The sequence below is a fragment of the Poecilia mexicana genome, unplaced genomic scaffold, assembly GCF_051168715.1.
Source record: "Poecilia mexicana isolate PSO_F unplaced genomic scaffold, ASM5116871v1 scaffold_7, whole genome shotgun sequence".
Classification (NCBI taxonomy): domain Eukaryota; kingdom Metazoa; phylum Chordata; class Actinopteri; order Cyprinodontiformes; family Poeciliidae; genus Poecilia; species Poecilia mexicana.
Window position 1 is genome coordinate 20,572,195 of NW_028263376.1, and position 13,191 is coordinate 20,585,385.

General features: G+C 39.5%; 2 protein-coding genes across 2 annotated transcripts; both read left to right on the top strand.

Moving 5' to 3' along the window:
- Window positions 1-3,050: 3,050 nt before the first annotated feature.
- LOC106917483 (aquaporin AQPAe.a) lies at window positions 3,051-6,140 on the top strand (the record flags this gene model as incomplete). Its single annotated transcript, XM_088007223.1, has 5 exons — window positions 3,051-3,260; window positions 3,739-3,900; window positions 3,994-4,158; window positions 4,515-4,595; window positions 4,910-6,140. Coding segments are annotated over 5 exons (834 nt in total), but the record flags the coding sequence as incomplete, so codon positions are not given.
- Window positions 6,141-9,311: 3,171 nt separating this feature from the next.
- On the top strand, window positions 9,312-12,269 carry mipb (major intrinsic protein of lens fiber b). Its single transcript, XM_014986478.2, has 4 exons — window positions 9,312-10,005; window positions 10,080-10,244; window positions 10,327-10,407; window positions 11,088-12,269. The coding sequence occupies exons 1-4, from the start codon at window positions 9,646-9,648 to the stop codon at window positions 11,271-11,273; spliced, it is 792 nt and encodes a 263-aa protein (XP_014841964.1). The 5' UTR covers window positions 9,312-9,645; the 3' UTR covers window positions 11,274-12,269.
- The last annotated feature ends 922 nt before the right edge of the window (window positions 12,270-13,191 follow it).

Consider the following 13,191-nt stretch of genomic DNA (forward strand, 5'->3'; position numbering starts at 1 on the left):
ATCTACAATCAAAATCAGGAGAAACAACATGATTTTTCTTTTTCCCTTTTACCTTACATTCATTTCCAGAGTCTGTACCATATATCCAGTGCTTCTATTAATTCCCCGTTGCTCTGTAGCGCAAAGCCCTGAGTTTGCACTTCGAGTGTATATGTGTGAAAATAGCGTCAGTGTCAGCACTCTGGGTGAGTGAGGCGGCCTGAAAACTCCTCACGCCAGCGGGTTCCAGAGCGGCACATTTGGGGCTTACCGCCACAAAGGGGGGATAACAGTCACACAGTTGCAACAGTGAGGAGGGGGTAATCCATGACATAATGGGGCACACCAGCAGAAATCCACCACCATCACGTACCGGTCATTGCTGCCCCTTCACTCGGGTCGGACCCAGAGCGGTTCCTGCAGCATCATCTGATCGAAGCGCCGAAGTGCAGTACGCGTTGATATCAAAGAGGGACAATGAAAAGAGATGCAGCGGTCCACAAGCCTCCATGGCAACAGCATCATGAAAGAGACGGTCCCCATGGCGATCAGAGGGATACCTCACAAGCAGCATGTAGAGAGGCGAAAACGGGCCTTTTGAAACGATTAAAAAAGGTTTTCGGGATTGATCGTGTCTGGCACAGAAATGCTGCATATTAGAGAAACAGATGGTTTGAAATCAAAGCACGAGGTTTGTTCTTGTTGTTCGCCTCACTTCTGCTCACTAATTGGCTCCTTCTGCTGTTACTGGTTTGAAAGTCATGCTGAGCGGCAGTTTCTAGGCGACCAGTTCACACCAAACACAATTTGACAAAAAAAATAATAATTTTGCTATATGGTGTACGTCTGATATCTTCCTGAAGAAAATAAATAAAAAAAGAAGCAAACTTATAAGCCAAATAGCCTTATAACAAGACACACATACTTTAATGGTTGGTTTAGGTAGAGATCTGTTCTCAAGATTGGAACAGTTCCTTGTCAATTTTATAGACTTGTAAGTGTAATTTATATTTAAAAAGCAGCAATCATTTGATTTTGTGTGCTGCTGGTGTGATCAGAGGGAAGTTAGAGATATTGCTATTGGATAAAATGGATGAATAATTAAACATTCAGTTATTTTTTTTAAACTATTTGTTATATCAACGTCTAATCTCTGAACATGATTTAGTTGCACCTAAACAACAACAAAACAATATAGATTCACTTATTGAACAAAATATATCTATAAGATATATTTATATATTTTTTTTAGCTGAGGAAAAGTTAGGACATTTTTTTAAAAGTGACCAAAGAATTGTTCTGTGACATGTATGAAAAAATCACAGGTGTGATTTACAGCTTTTGTAAATGTTGAAAATGCAAATGAAACAGATTGTAATATAAATTTTGTAATGTTATAATGCAAATAATGTAATTAATGTTCAAAAGGGTTATTCTCTGCTGTCTGGGTTGGTATTTATTGTAATTTATGATAGGTGACTATTATTGGTATTTTATTAAAATGCTCAAATATAAGGAAACAATCTTTTAAAAGATAAATGGAAACATATAGAGAGTCTAAATTATGTTTAAATTGTGAAATCCAAAATATGTCGGAAAATTTTTACCTAGTTTTGTGGATTTTTGGCAAAATGTGTCGCTTTTAAGTTTTAATCTGGCATCGTGTGTATTTGTCTTTATGTAATTTGGGAAAATATTTAGTGCTGACAAATTGTATCAACTGAGAATTAATATACATCACCTTCATACGCAGCACATTTTGAAGTTGATTTAATTTATTGAGACATTTTGCATATATGTTAGAAGCCCTGCAGATTTATATAGAGGCATAAGGTTGATTAATTTGTTTGCTGGATTTTGGAGGAGAGGATGTTAGACATGCACCCTCAAAGGGACGTCTTTGCTCTGTGTGTGTGTGTGTGAGTGTGTGTGAGCAGGGCCTGGAGTGCAGCGGAGAAGGAGAGCGTGAGGCGGAGAGGGAGGAGGCTTGTTCTCATCAAAAGAGCTCTCAAGTTAATGAGACCCCAAAGCCCTCAGACCCCCACAGCTCCACACACAGAAACAGAGATAAACAAGGAGCCGGAGGGAAACGTCTACGCTGGATCTGAAATGACGTGGCGGGAGGTGAGCAACAGGAAAGTTATACATTTTCTTTATAATCCTGGAAGGAGACGTCATCACAAAGTAGCCCTTGCATGAGTGTATTTGCAATGAAAGTGGCTGTTTATGATGATTTAGTTTATTAGTTAGAAGGAATTTGTAATTTATGAGTTTATGTTGAAGCTCCCGATCACAGGCTCGTGATTTGACCAAATTTATCTCAGGTTTTTTTGATATATTCATGTTTGCTTTTAAACAAAGACTTTAAAATTATTCCAAAATTTGGCACTTAGTTTTTCCCTTAAAGTCAAATCTTTGTTTTTAAGAACCTAGAGTTCCAACAGCAGTACAAGCAAAATGTTTCTCCGTTGCATTTGGTTTGAAAGTCCTGCATCCTGAAAACTCAGAACCGTATTATTTTGATAATATCACAGATCATCTGTTCAGCAGACATGTAGTATATGTTATGAGCAAAAACAAAACAATCCTGTTCTTATTTTGTCACGATGATGGACATAACTATCAGCTAAAACACAAATTTCTATTTTTCCTCAGTTTCTCTATGGGGAACTAAACCAGATGTGCCCAGCAAATGACCCAAACAACTCAGGCCACACTTTGTTTACTTTGGATTTATCAAATCTTGTTGTAAAACTGTAGATCACAGCATCATCCTCCGTTTATCATTTTATAATTGATCATTGCCCCACTCCTAGTTAACCTACTTTTTAGGAGATGTTTGTCATTATTTTATTCTTGTGTCATATACGAGACCTAAATCAGGATATGTTTAGCAGAAAGATGTGTTAACCTGTTTGCAAATCCTTGAATTTTGCATTTCAAAGTCCCCCTAATATTTTAGCAAACACATATTTACAAACCTCTGACTTTCAACAACATTTTAGTTTCGTGTTTTGATTCATTGTAGTCATAAAAATCGAATAGAAGGACTAAATACAAGCTAACTTTGCCCTTTTTCCGCCGAGGAGCTCCGCAGTCGGCAGTTCTGGAGCGCCGCCTTGGCAGAGCTGCTTGGCACCCTGGTGTTAGTGAGCACCGTGCTGGGCGCCTCTGTTCCAGGGCCCGGCGAGGGCCCCGGGGGGCCCCTGTATCCAGCTGTGGCAGTGGGTGTGGTCATTGTTGCACTGGCACACTGCTTTGGAGAAATAAGTGGAGCGCAGGTAAACACCGTACAGCAACATTTAGAGAACAGAGTTTTACTTTTTCCACAAAACAGCCAAAAGGATGTTGAATAAATGTGATGAAATTGTCGATTAAATTAAAAGTTGGTAAAAAAAAAAAAAAAAAAAAAAAAAGTAAAGTAAACCAGTTAGCAAATAATTGCAGTTTCAAATGGCAAAATCATCAAATGGGGGGAAAAAAGTGGTGTTTTTGTTGTTGTTGTTGTTAAAATCACTTTTAGCAAAAAACAAGGTTTGATCGTCAATAATCAATATCAGGATAGAAATTGTTTACAAAAGAAAGCAGAAAATATAGTTATAATAAAATATACACACATGCATCTTATAGAATCCTAAAATATAAAAAGCACTTTGTGAAATCTTGTACTGAATGCTGACAGTGAGGTGAAATTCAAAAATGCTGAATTTGATTTCATTAGAAAGCAGAGAAGCAGTTTGTGTCTGTGTGTCTGACCAGGTGAACCCGGCTGTCACGCTGTCCTTGCTGGCCACCCGGAAGCTGGACGCTCTGCGGGCGCTCGTTTACCTGGTGGCTCAGTGTTTGGGGGCCTGTTTAGGGACCTCGGCCCTCTACCTGGCCCTGCCCCTCAAAGCCACAGCAGAGCACTTTGTTAACAGGGTCAGTTTGCAGGATACAACTCAGTTTCTGCTAAATATTTCTCATACTTTCCTTCTTAATGCTTCCTCTGTCTCGACTCCTCTTAAATCTCAGGTTCCTGCAGATTTGAATGCAGCGCAGGCTCTGTGCATCGAGGTTCTGTGCACCTTTCAGATGGTTTTCACCGTCTTCTCAGTGGAGGAGCAGAGACGGAAGGAGAGCGTGGAGCCAGGAAATCTGGCCATTGGGTTTTCTCACACTGCTGGAGTGCTAATAGGGGTAAAAAACAAATCAAAACACAAGACTCCTGGTGTATTTGTTTACATAAAAATGTTGAATTTTAATAGATAGACCAACAAAAACTAATGCATTAAAACCCAAAGGAAAGAATGCATAAATTTCAGAATATTTTATTAAACAATCTGAAAAGTGTGGAGTGCTTTTTTTATTCAGAACCACTTTTCAAAAACTGCAAATGGGTTTTTTCTCAGGTGTATCACAAACCACTTTCAGATTGTCATTTGTAAAATCACATACACATATCATATTACAATTCGTTTTTGCTTTAACTGAGAAAAGTTAGCCATTAAATAAACACGTCACACCACCAATTAACAACAATAACTATGTGTCAGGCTCGTTTCTCTGGTGCCAGCATGAACCCGGCACGCTCCTTGGGTCCAGCCATCATCACTGGATTCTGGGAAAATCACTGGGTAAGAAACACTTTTCACTCTGTGGCGTGGAGATGCTTCATATTAACTTTTTAAAAATGATTTACAATGAGTAACTACATTTTTATTCTTTGCTTTAACCTTTTATGCTGCATTAAACAGGTTGCATGTAATGTACTACAGGCAGTGAGAGTCATTAAATAATTAGCAAAGGTTTATTGCAATCTAATATGCATAGTCCAGACAATGATCGTACAATTACACGAATTTGTGAATTTTGTTCCGTTTACAAAGAAAATCAGCCTTAGCTCCTCCTGAGGCGCGGTTCGCTATGCTACTCTGCCATCCACCTACAGGTGTACTGGATCGGTCCCATCATCGGTGCTCTACTGGCAGGAGTGTCCCATGAGTTCTTCTTCGCCCGCAGCGCCTCTCGCCAGAAGCTGGTGGCCTGTTTGACCTGCAAGGACATTGAGATCGTTGAGACGGCCAGCATGACCGGTTCGTCTCTGTCCACAGTCACTCAGAACGCCATGAGAGCCAAACATGCCAACAAACAGGAAAGCAACTGAAGACGGACGGTGGTTTAGTCAGGCTTCGATGGTGATGAGCGAAGGCAGGAGCTGAGTTACCAACGGTTAAACTCCTTAAACGTCCTGTGCCAAAAAATCACAAATCAGACTGATGCAATAAATAAAAACAAATCTGATTATGACAACTCGCTTAAAACAGAAGAATCAATCTAACAGTTTCATATCAGTCAATATTGATAATTATTGATTAGGGTTTTTTTTTGTTCTAAATATCTGAAATCCTGCCAAACTGGTGGTGTGACATTTCCTGTTTTTCCTACAGTTTTCACTCCATGCCATTGTTTTTTATTTTTTTAAGCAGTTAAGAGGCAAAGTGGTGAAACCTTAAACTGCTGCTGCGGCAGTTACTCAACAGATTGTTGCTAGGTAACCACAAGTTACTCAACAGGTTGTTGCTTGGTAACCACAAGTTACTTAACAGGTTGTTGCTTGGTAACCAAAGAGCGAGTGAGCTAGTTGATGCCATCAATCTTGTTTATCTAGCAGTGAGAGGTTGAGCGGCTAAAGGTTTTCCTCTGCCTACATCCCCCAGAATGCTGTGCGGTTCTGAATCAGAGTTTGGTGTAGTTATTGGATATTTTATCAGACACTCTTTCTATTGAATATCTATTGAATAATCCTTGAGTTTGTCCATTACCATCTTGTTTTGGTTAACCAACAAACCTTTTGTAATTTTCTTCATTTTATTTCAAAATCTTCAAGAGAGATGATGGTGGAAAAAGGGATTTTACATAAACTTAAAAAACCCTGAGCATCCTCTTCATGAGACTCATTTTTACTCAGTTGTAAAACTTCCTAGGCTACAAAAAATAAATCATCATATTTTTTCATTTTCAAAATAAAAAAAAAAAGTTAAAACCATTTATATAAGACAGGATAAGTACTGCCTTTATTGCCATATATGGGGCTGGAAGCTAATGTCGCTAGGTTCAGTATTCTCTGTCACATAATCAGAATATGTAAATAAAAAAAGGACTAATTGAAATCCTGCTGAATAACGGTCTGATGTTCCAGATGCATCTCGTGTTTGTGATCGCTTTGAAATGCTAAAGCGGCTCTTCGCCGGTGCTGGGGGTTCAGTGATGCTCTCAAACAGTCCAGCTCTGTCTCTTCTCATACGACCTGCTATTCACAGGAAAATGGACTTTCATACCTCTGTTGTGGTCCAACAGGGAGAACAGAATAAGCTTTGTAATTTAAAATGGAAACAATGGGAGTATGAGCACAGTTTCTGAGGAAATGTTTTGTTTTTTCGTAAAACCTTTAAGAATTGTTGTTTCTCGGTATGAACTGATATTTATCTAATTTAGATTTCTGTTAAATATTAGCTGGTTTTATTTCTAGATTTTTTTCATATGACAAACAAAAATCTCTGTATTTCATTGAGTCGTTATATAATACAACGCAATGCATAATTGTAAAGAGGAGAGAAAATGATGCGCGGTTTCAAGATGGTTTCAGAACCAGCTTTTATTGCAGTAACAGCTACAAGACTTTAAGATGTATATTTCCACCAAATGTGCATATCTAGAGAGAGAAATGTTTATTTATTCACCTTTGTGTAACAGCTCAAACACATCAACATGTTTCCACACGTCGCATCTCTGGTTTGATGAAATGATGCAACAGTTTGGGACGTTTTGCTGTTTTAAATTGCTTATATGAGGCTTTTACTGGTACCGTTTATAATCAGTTATAACTGCAAAAATCAGATTTCATTCACTTTTGTAATTGGAATGTCGATCATCACAAGACTGGACTTTGTTGTTATTTGTGTTGCATAAGAAAGTTTGTCTTGTTATAGTTTAGTGTTAATTTATTTAGTTTATTTCTGGTGAATCTGAGGAAGCCTTTAATATTCTCTTTACTGGCCTCCTTTATGTCTAGTTGCTTGTGAAAATCTTCTTCACATAAAAACTCTTAATAATCGGTGCAGCGGTGAATATTAGAGATCAGATTTTTCCATAATAACAGAGCACCTTGCTCTCAGATTTACTCTCCCAGACACATTGTCTGTTTTTACTTTTTTAACTTTCTGATAGAGCTAATAGTCACAGTTGCTGAAATTACACTGAAAAAACGCAGCATCTTACGAGTTTCTAATGCAAATATTTAGGTACAAATGAAGTAGGACAAAACTAACTAAGAAGTAACTGTTTAGTCAATAATTCCTTATAATTGACAAAAAGTTCCAGTTCCATTGGTTTTTTTTTTCTTTTACTAATAACTTGGTTCAAATGTGAAAAAGTCTGCAAGTAGGAACTAGTTCTTTTTAAATCTATTTTAAGATGCTCCTATAAGGAACTGCTGCAGAGTTAACGAGGTGATGCAACTCAGTGAGGAGGGATTGCTGATTCGATAGAAAACCTTTCACCAAACTGAACTCCGCTCCATTTTTTAAAATGAATGATCCAAATGTAAATAATCTGAACTGAACTTGATTTATTTAGGAAACTATTTGAAAAACATGCGTCCTTTTCCTTCTGCTTCACAAATTTTTTGTGCTGGTTTATTACATGAATAAAAGTTTGTGGTAGTTACATGAGAAAATGTTTAAGGAAAACTTCTGCAAGACACTGTATAAGACCGACCCTTTAAAACAAGTTAATGTTGACGATTATTGTAAAATCTTTAAATAAAACTCTTGCCATAAATGAGTGTTGCTCTTACTGTGTATATTCTGGTTGCACATACGCACACACACTCAGAAAGGCTTGCAGTTTTACAACACACTACATACAGGAGTTCACACACACGCGCACAAAATGCACAATATCCACCACAGGACCAGCATTGTGTGTGTTCTTCCTGACATGTATAAAAGGCAGTTAAAACAACAAGATCAGCGTTCTGCATTCATCACCGCCGACACACACACACACTAACAGCGGCGGATCTCTGCTCCTCAGCTCTGGTGAGCACCGATGTTACTCGGTGCCGCTTATCCCCCTCATCATGTCTCTACAACACACACACACACACACACACACACACACACACACACACACACACACGCACGCACGCACACACACACACACACACACACACACACACACCCCCACACACACACACACACGCACACACACAAACCCCACTGTGATCAGTCAAAGTCTTCTGCCAAGCACAGAAAACAGAAATGCTTTGTTATTTACTGGTGGTATTCCTGGTTGACTTCCTGTTTTGCAGCTCTGTTAGCATTCTTTGTTTACTTTTTGCACAAATCACTTTTCTTTATTAAATATTGTTTCAATTGCTTCACTCATCACATTTCATCTTTAGGTGTGTGTGTGTGTCTGTGTAGTTATTTCTGCTTCTATTGTTCATTTTCCATCTAACTGTCTCTTGCTGTAGCAGAATCAGCCAAAACCCAGATAGTCAAGTACAGGTTTTAGATTTCGTCGCCATTTTTAAACCTCAGCGATGGTTTAAATGTCTTTAAAACAACGGCAAAGTGAAGCTGCAAACCTTCCCCTGAACTTCACTGCATTTGTATTTTAGTCTTGTCTCTGAGCATATGTAGCGCCCTTGCTTGTTGCAAACAATGGTTTCACAGGGTCAGGCATTTCAGTGTTAGCGCTGTTAGCTTTGGGGGCTTCAGTGTGGGGCCCCAACTGTATTATCTGCATGCATGTGTACGTGCGTGCATGTGTATGTGTGTGTGTGTGCACGTGTGCACACAAGTATGCATGTCTCTTTGTGCACAAGTGTGTGCTTTCTGCCCTTGTCCATCAGGATTTATATCTGCACATTGTGACAGTTATGATATGTCAACAGATGACATGTGCCCTCAAGAAAACCTTCTCTGAGTTTCAGCTGCTCCTCCCAGTGGCGGTTCGGCTCCGCTTTTGATCTGAATATACAAAAATAACCCTATCGGTCTTCTGACTAGATTGGATTTTATAACATATACTTCATCTGATTTTGCTCTTTTGTGGTTTTAGTGGAGGTGTAAGAAAAGAAGCAACAAAAGGGGTTAAGTTAGTTTGATTTATGATGTTTAGCGCTGAAGTACCTCACCACCTCCCCACCCTCAGGCCAATAGGGGGATTATTACGTCACCTGTGGCCCCCGGAGGGGGTTTTATAAAGCGGCCATCTGGCCCCCTTCCCTCCCTCACAGAGACTAAAAGGTCCACTGGACAATCCGTCTATCCCCGTCTGTGCTTTACAATCCCCCAGTTAGCATTGATGCCCACCTACTTTTGAAGAATCTAAGCATCTTTGGTCTGTACTCACATCCCACATCATCTCACACCTATGTCTTTGCGACAGGTGGAGAGAGGTGGCAAGCAGCTGAGTTGACTTTACCAGCGTAGTGAACAGTTTGGTAAAGACCAGCAGAGTCCAGATTTGCGTTTAAAGCAGCTGTTTTTCAGCTGACACTAAAAAAGGAGTTTTTTTGTTGTTTTAGCTGTTTTATGAAGGACTGAAAAGGTAAATTACCTTTTCTTGAATCATCAACACTCCTCTTCTCTTGGCTAAGAACTTCAAGCACTCATCATGTGGGAGTTTCGGTCTATGAATTTTTGGCGGGCGGTCTTCGCTGAGTTCTTCGGGACCATGTTCTTTGTATTTTTCGGCATGGGTGCTGCCTTGCGCTGGACCACCGGGCCTTATCACGTCCTTCATGTGGCCCTGTGCTTCGGTCTGGCGGCCGCCACCTTCATCCAGTCCATTGGCCACATCAGCGGCGGCCACATCAACCCCGCGGTTACCTTTGCCTACCTTGTCGGTTCACAGATGTCGTTTTTCCGTGCCTTTTTTTACATCTTCGCGCAGTGCCTGGGCGCCGTGGCGGGAGCTGCAGTGCTGTACGGGGTCACGCCTGGGAACATGAGAGGCAACATGGCAATGAACATGGTAAATGTCAAGGCTTAATGTTCAATATCCTATGGGTCAAACATTTGCTGCATCTCTAATTTTTGTGCCTCCAGCTGCAGCCTGGCATGAGCCTGGGAATGGCCACCACAGTGGAGGTGTTTCTCACCTTCCAGCTTGTTGTCTGCATCTTTGCTGTGACCGATGAGAGGAGAAATGGCCGTATGGGATCAGCAGCGCTCTCCATCGGCTTCTCTGTCACCATTGGGCATCTCATGGGGGTGAGAGTTGCAGGAAAAGGGTAAAAGCATCGCAAAATTGTGCACACAGACAATCTTTAACAATGCATGAATTGTGTTTTAGATGTACTACACCGGTGCTGGAATGAACCCTGCCAGATCTTTTGCCCCCGCAGTGCTCTTCAGAAACTTTATCAACCACTGGGTAAGATCTCAACAACTTTATTGTGTCATTTATCATTATAAGAATTTTGATTTATCGATGTCATGCTAAATTCTGATTAATTATGTTTAACCAAAACTCTATGTATTACGGTTAGCTTCACTATTTTTTCCAATGTTTGTTTATTGAGAGCATTAATAATTACCAAAAAAATGAAAATATGATTAAATGCAATTATTGTGTGCAGATTAGTGATTAAAATCCCACTACTTTATGTAACTAAGTATCCTAAAGAAGCATATCGCACATGGGTATGTTTTTTCAACAGTAGTTTTTGTTTTTCTGGAACTAGAATTGCTGTATCAGCCACACAGTTACCTAAAAAAAGTAATAAATAGTTATTATCATGACTTTTGTCCTTACCACAATACTATAAAATATGGTGAAAAAAAATCCATATCTATCTAAATAGATATATTTCTAGCTAGCTACCTTGTTAACTAGAAAGCTAGCTATCTGGTTAGCTAGCTAGCTTGAAACTTTCTCTAATAATAAAATAACAAACTAAACAGATACATATGTCCACTGTCGTCCAAAAATAAGATTACATGAAATTTATTAGAAAATCACCTTAAAATTTAATAACAGACAGCCGTACAAGTGTCTGCACAGCTACGAATGGCATTGTCAACCGTTGACGACTTATATGTCATTTCCTGCAGGTGTACTGGGTTGGGCCTATGATCGGGGGTGCCATGGGTGCCATCTTTTACGATTTCATGCTGTTCCCCCGTATGAGAGGTCTCTCAGAGCGGCTGGCCACACTGAAGGGAAGTCGACCCCCCCAGAACGAGACTCAGCAGGACACTCGAGGGGAACCCATCGAGCTCAAAACGCAATCCTTATAAGCTGACCCAGTCCCCGTTTCTCCGATTTTGAGAGTCTGGGGACGAGGGACAAATCCCTGAGCTACGCTGACCCCCAACTGTTCCCCCTCGACCTCATGCCTTCACATGCTCCTCTGTACAAGACTAACCCAAAATGTTCTCAGATATTCCTAAAATGTTGGTTCGCCACCTTCAACCTCAGCACACAACGAGACTCCTCTGCCCCCTCTCCCCCAAATAGTCCTCTTTCTGTACTTCCAACAGGACATTGTGCTTTTCAAAGCCTGAACTATTCGCTGTCTCGTAGGGGAGAAGAGTGATAGAAAGTGGGAGACGGGAGCAGGCTGAAGGTGAGAGGGAATGATAGAGATGGGAGTAAAGCGGGAACGGGGTTTGGATATGACAGAGACGGGAACGTTGTCATTTTTAGGTTGGGTTAGACCAGTGAAGATGGGCTTGCTTTTCAGTATTCATCTGAGCTTATCTCTCTTTTTTTTATTTGTTTCCTGCACTTCAGACACAAGATGTGGATGTAAAAAAAACAACCTTTTGATTTTAACAGGGTTTCAATTATTTCAATCACCACATTTTATCTGTAGGTGTGTGTTTTAGAGAGAAAGAGTGTGAAAGAGATTGAGAGCGAGCGAGAGTGTGTGTGTGTGTGTGTGTGTTTGGAGGTGAGTGTGTGTATATGGGCTTACTTGTGTGATCAAGTTTGCAGATCCAGTTGTTCTTATTTTTATTTTCATAACCGCTCATCTGTTTCGTACCATTACCTGTGTTCAGTTTGTCATGCCATGATCATTTCTCCACCCCCACCCTGTTTGCTGTCTCACAGTTATTTGCTATTTTATTAATTTTTACATAAATCATCTGCTTTTTTTGTTCTGAACCAGCATAATCCACAACAGATGTTGTATCCCAGGCATTTGGTCTTCTTTTAGTTATCTGGGAGCACACGGTGTTTCAATAAAAAAAAAAAAAAAACAAACATAAAAAATCAAAACTTTACACAAATCTTGGCTCATTTTTTTCCTTTTTTTAAACCTGCAACTTTTAAGCATTTGAAGTACATTCCAAAAAAGCATGAAAATAAAACTTCAATGTATTTTGGGAGGATTTTATGTCAGAGAGACTCAAAACTCGGTTCAGACAAAAGCCAAAATTATGCTGACTAATTCAATCAGTGGAACTGAACATAGGCCATGTTTCTTTTCCCTTTTGCTGCACAGTTATTCGCCACTTTGCGTTGGTTTTTCACTTTAAGTTGTGCGCAAACCAAAATTATAAACGCGTCATAATGGATGTTTGGGAGAGTTTAAGTTGCAATGTATGACCGTGACCAGTAGAGGGCACAAACAGCACACGAAAAGCCTTAAACAGGAAATAGAAGCGCTCAGTGACCTCAAACAGAATAAATACGAATAGTGGTGTTTATGGTACACTATTTTGGAAAATATTAAATTAATGTTAAGAAAGAGGGAAGGCTTTTTTAACAATTAAACCAGCTGTGATTTTGGGTAAATGCCACATAATCCAGGTCCCAGGAGCCCAAGATGAGAATAAATCTGCAGCTGGAAAAGGGCGTCGGGCTCGTAAATTAAACAGCATTTTGAGTTTGATTTCAAACATTGACAAACGTTTTGTTTCTTTTAAATATATTGTCAGTTGTCTTGATAAATAATTTCTCAGGCAAGTAACAGCCAGACAGACCAATTTGGAAAATGAAAGAACATTTTTATAATTCCCCAAAAACCAAATCAGAGGCTGTAAAGTTCCTTAAAATTTAGTTTCAAAATAGAATGAGGCAAAAATATGCTAATATAATGGCTTTTATGTTTCCAGATGAATTAACTTTGTTCTATTATTCTATGAACTACTAGCATGTCTCTAAAATCTCAAGCAAAATTTTAGTATTTATTTGCAGAAAATGAGAAAC

What these genes read in the sequence shown, in the direction of transcription:
- mipb (XM_014986478.2), top strand. Translation starts at nt 9,646, where the DNA reads ATGTGGGAGTTTCGGTCTATGAATTTTTGGCGGGCGGTCTTCGCTGAG. An exon ending in GCAACATGGCAATGAACATG is followed by an intron (nt 10,006 to 10,079) that starts GTAAATGTCAAG and finishes TTGTGCCTCCAG; the next exon opens with CTGCAGCCTGGCATGAGCCT. An exon ending in CCATTGGGCATCTCATGGGG is followed by an intron (nt 10,245 to 10,326) that starts GTGAGAGTTGCA and finishes ATTGTGTTTTAG; the next exon opens with ATGTACTACACCGGTGCTGG.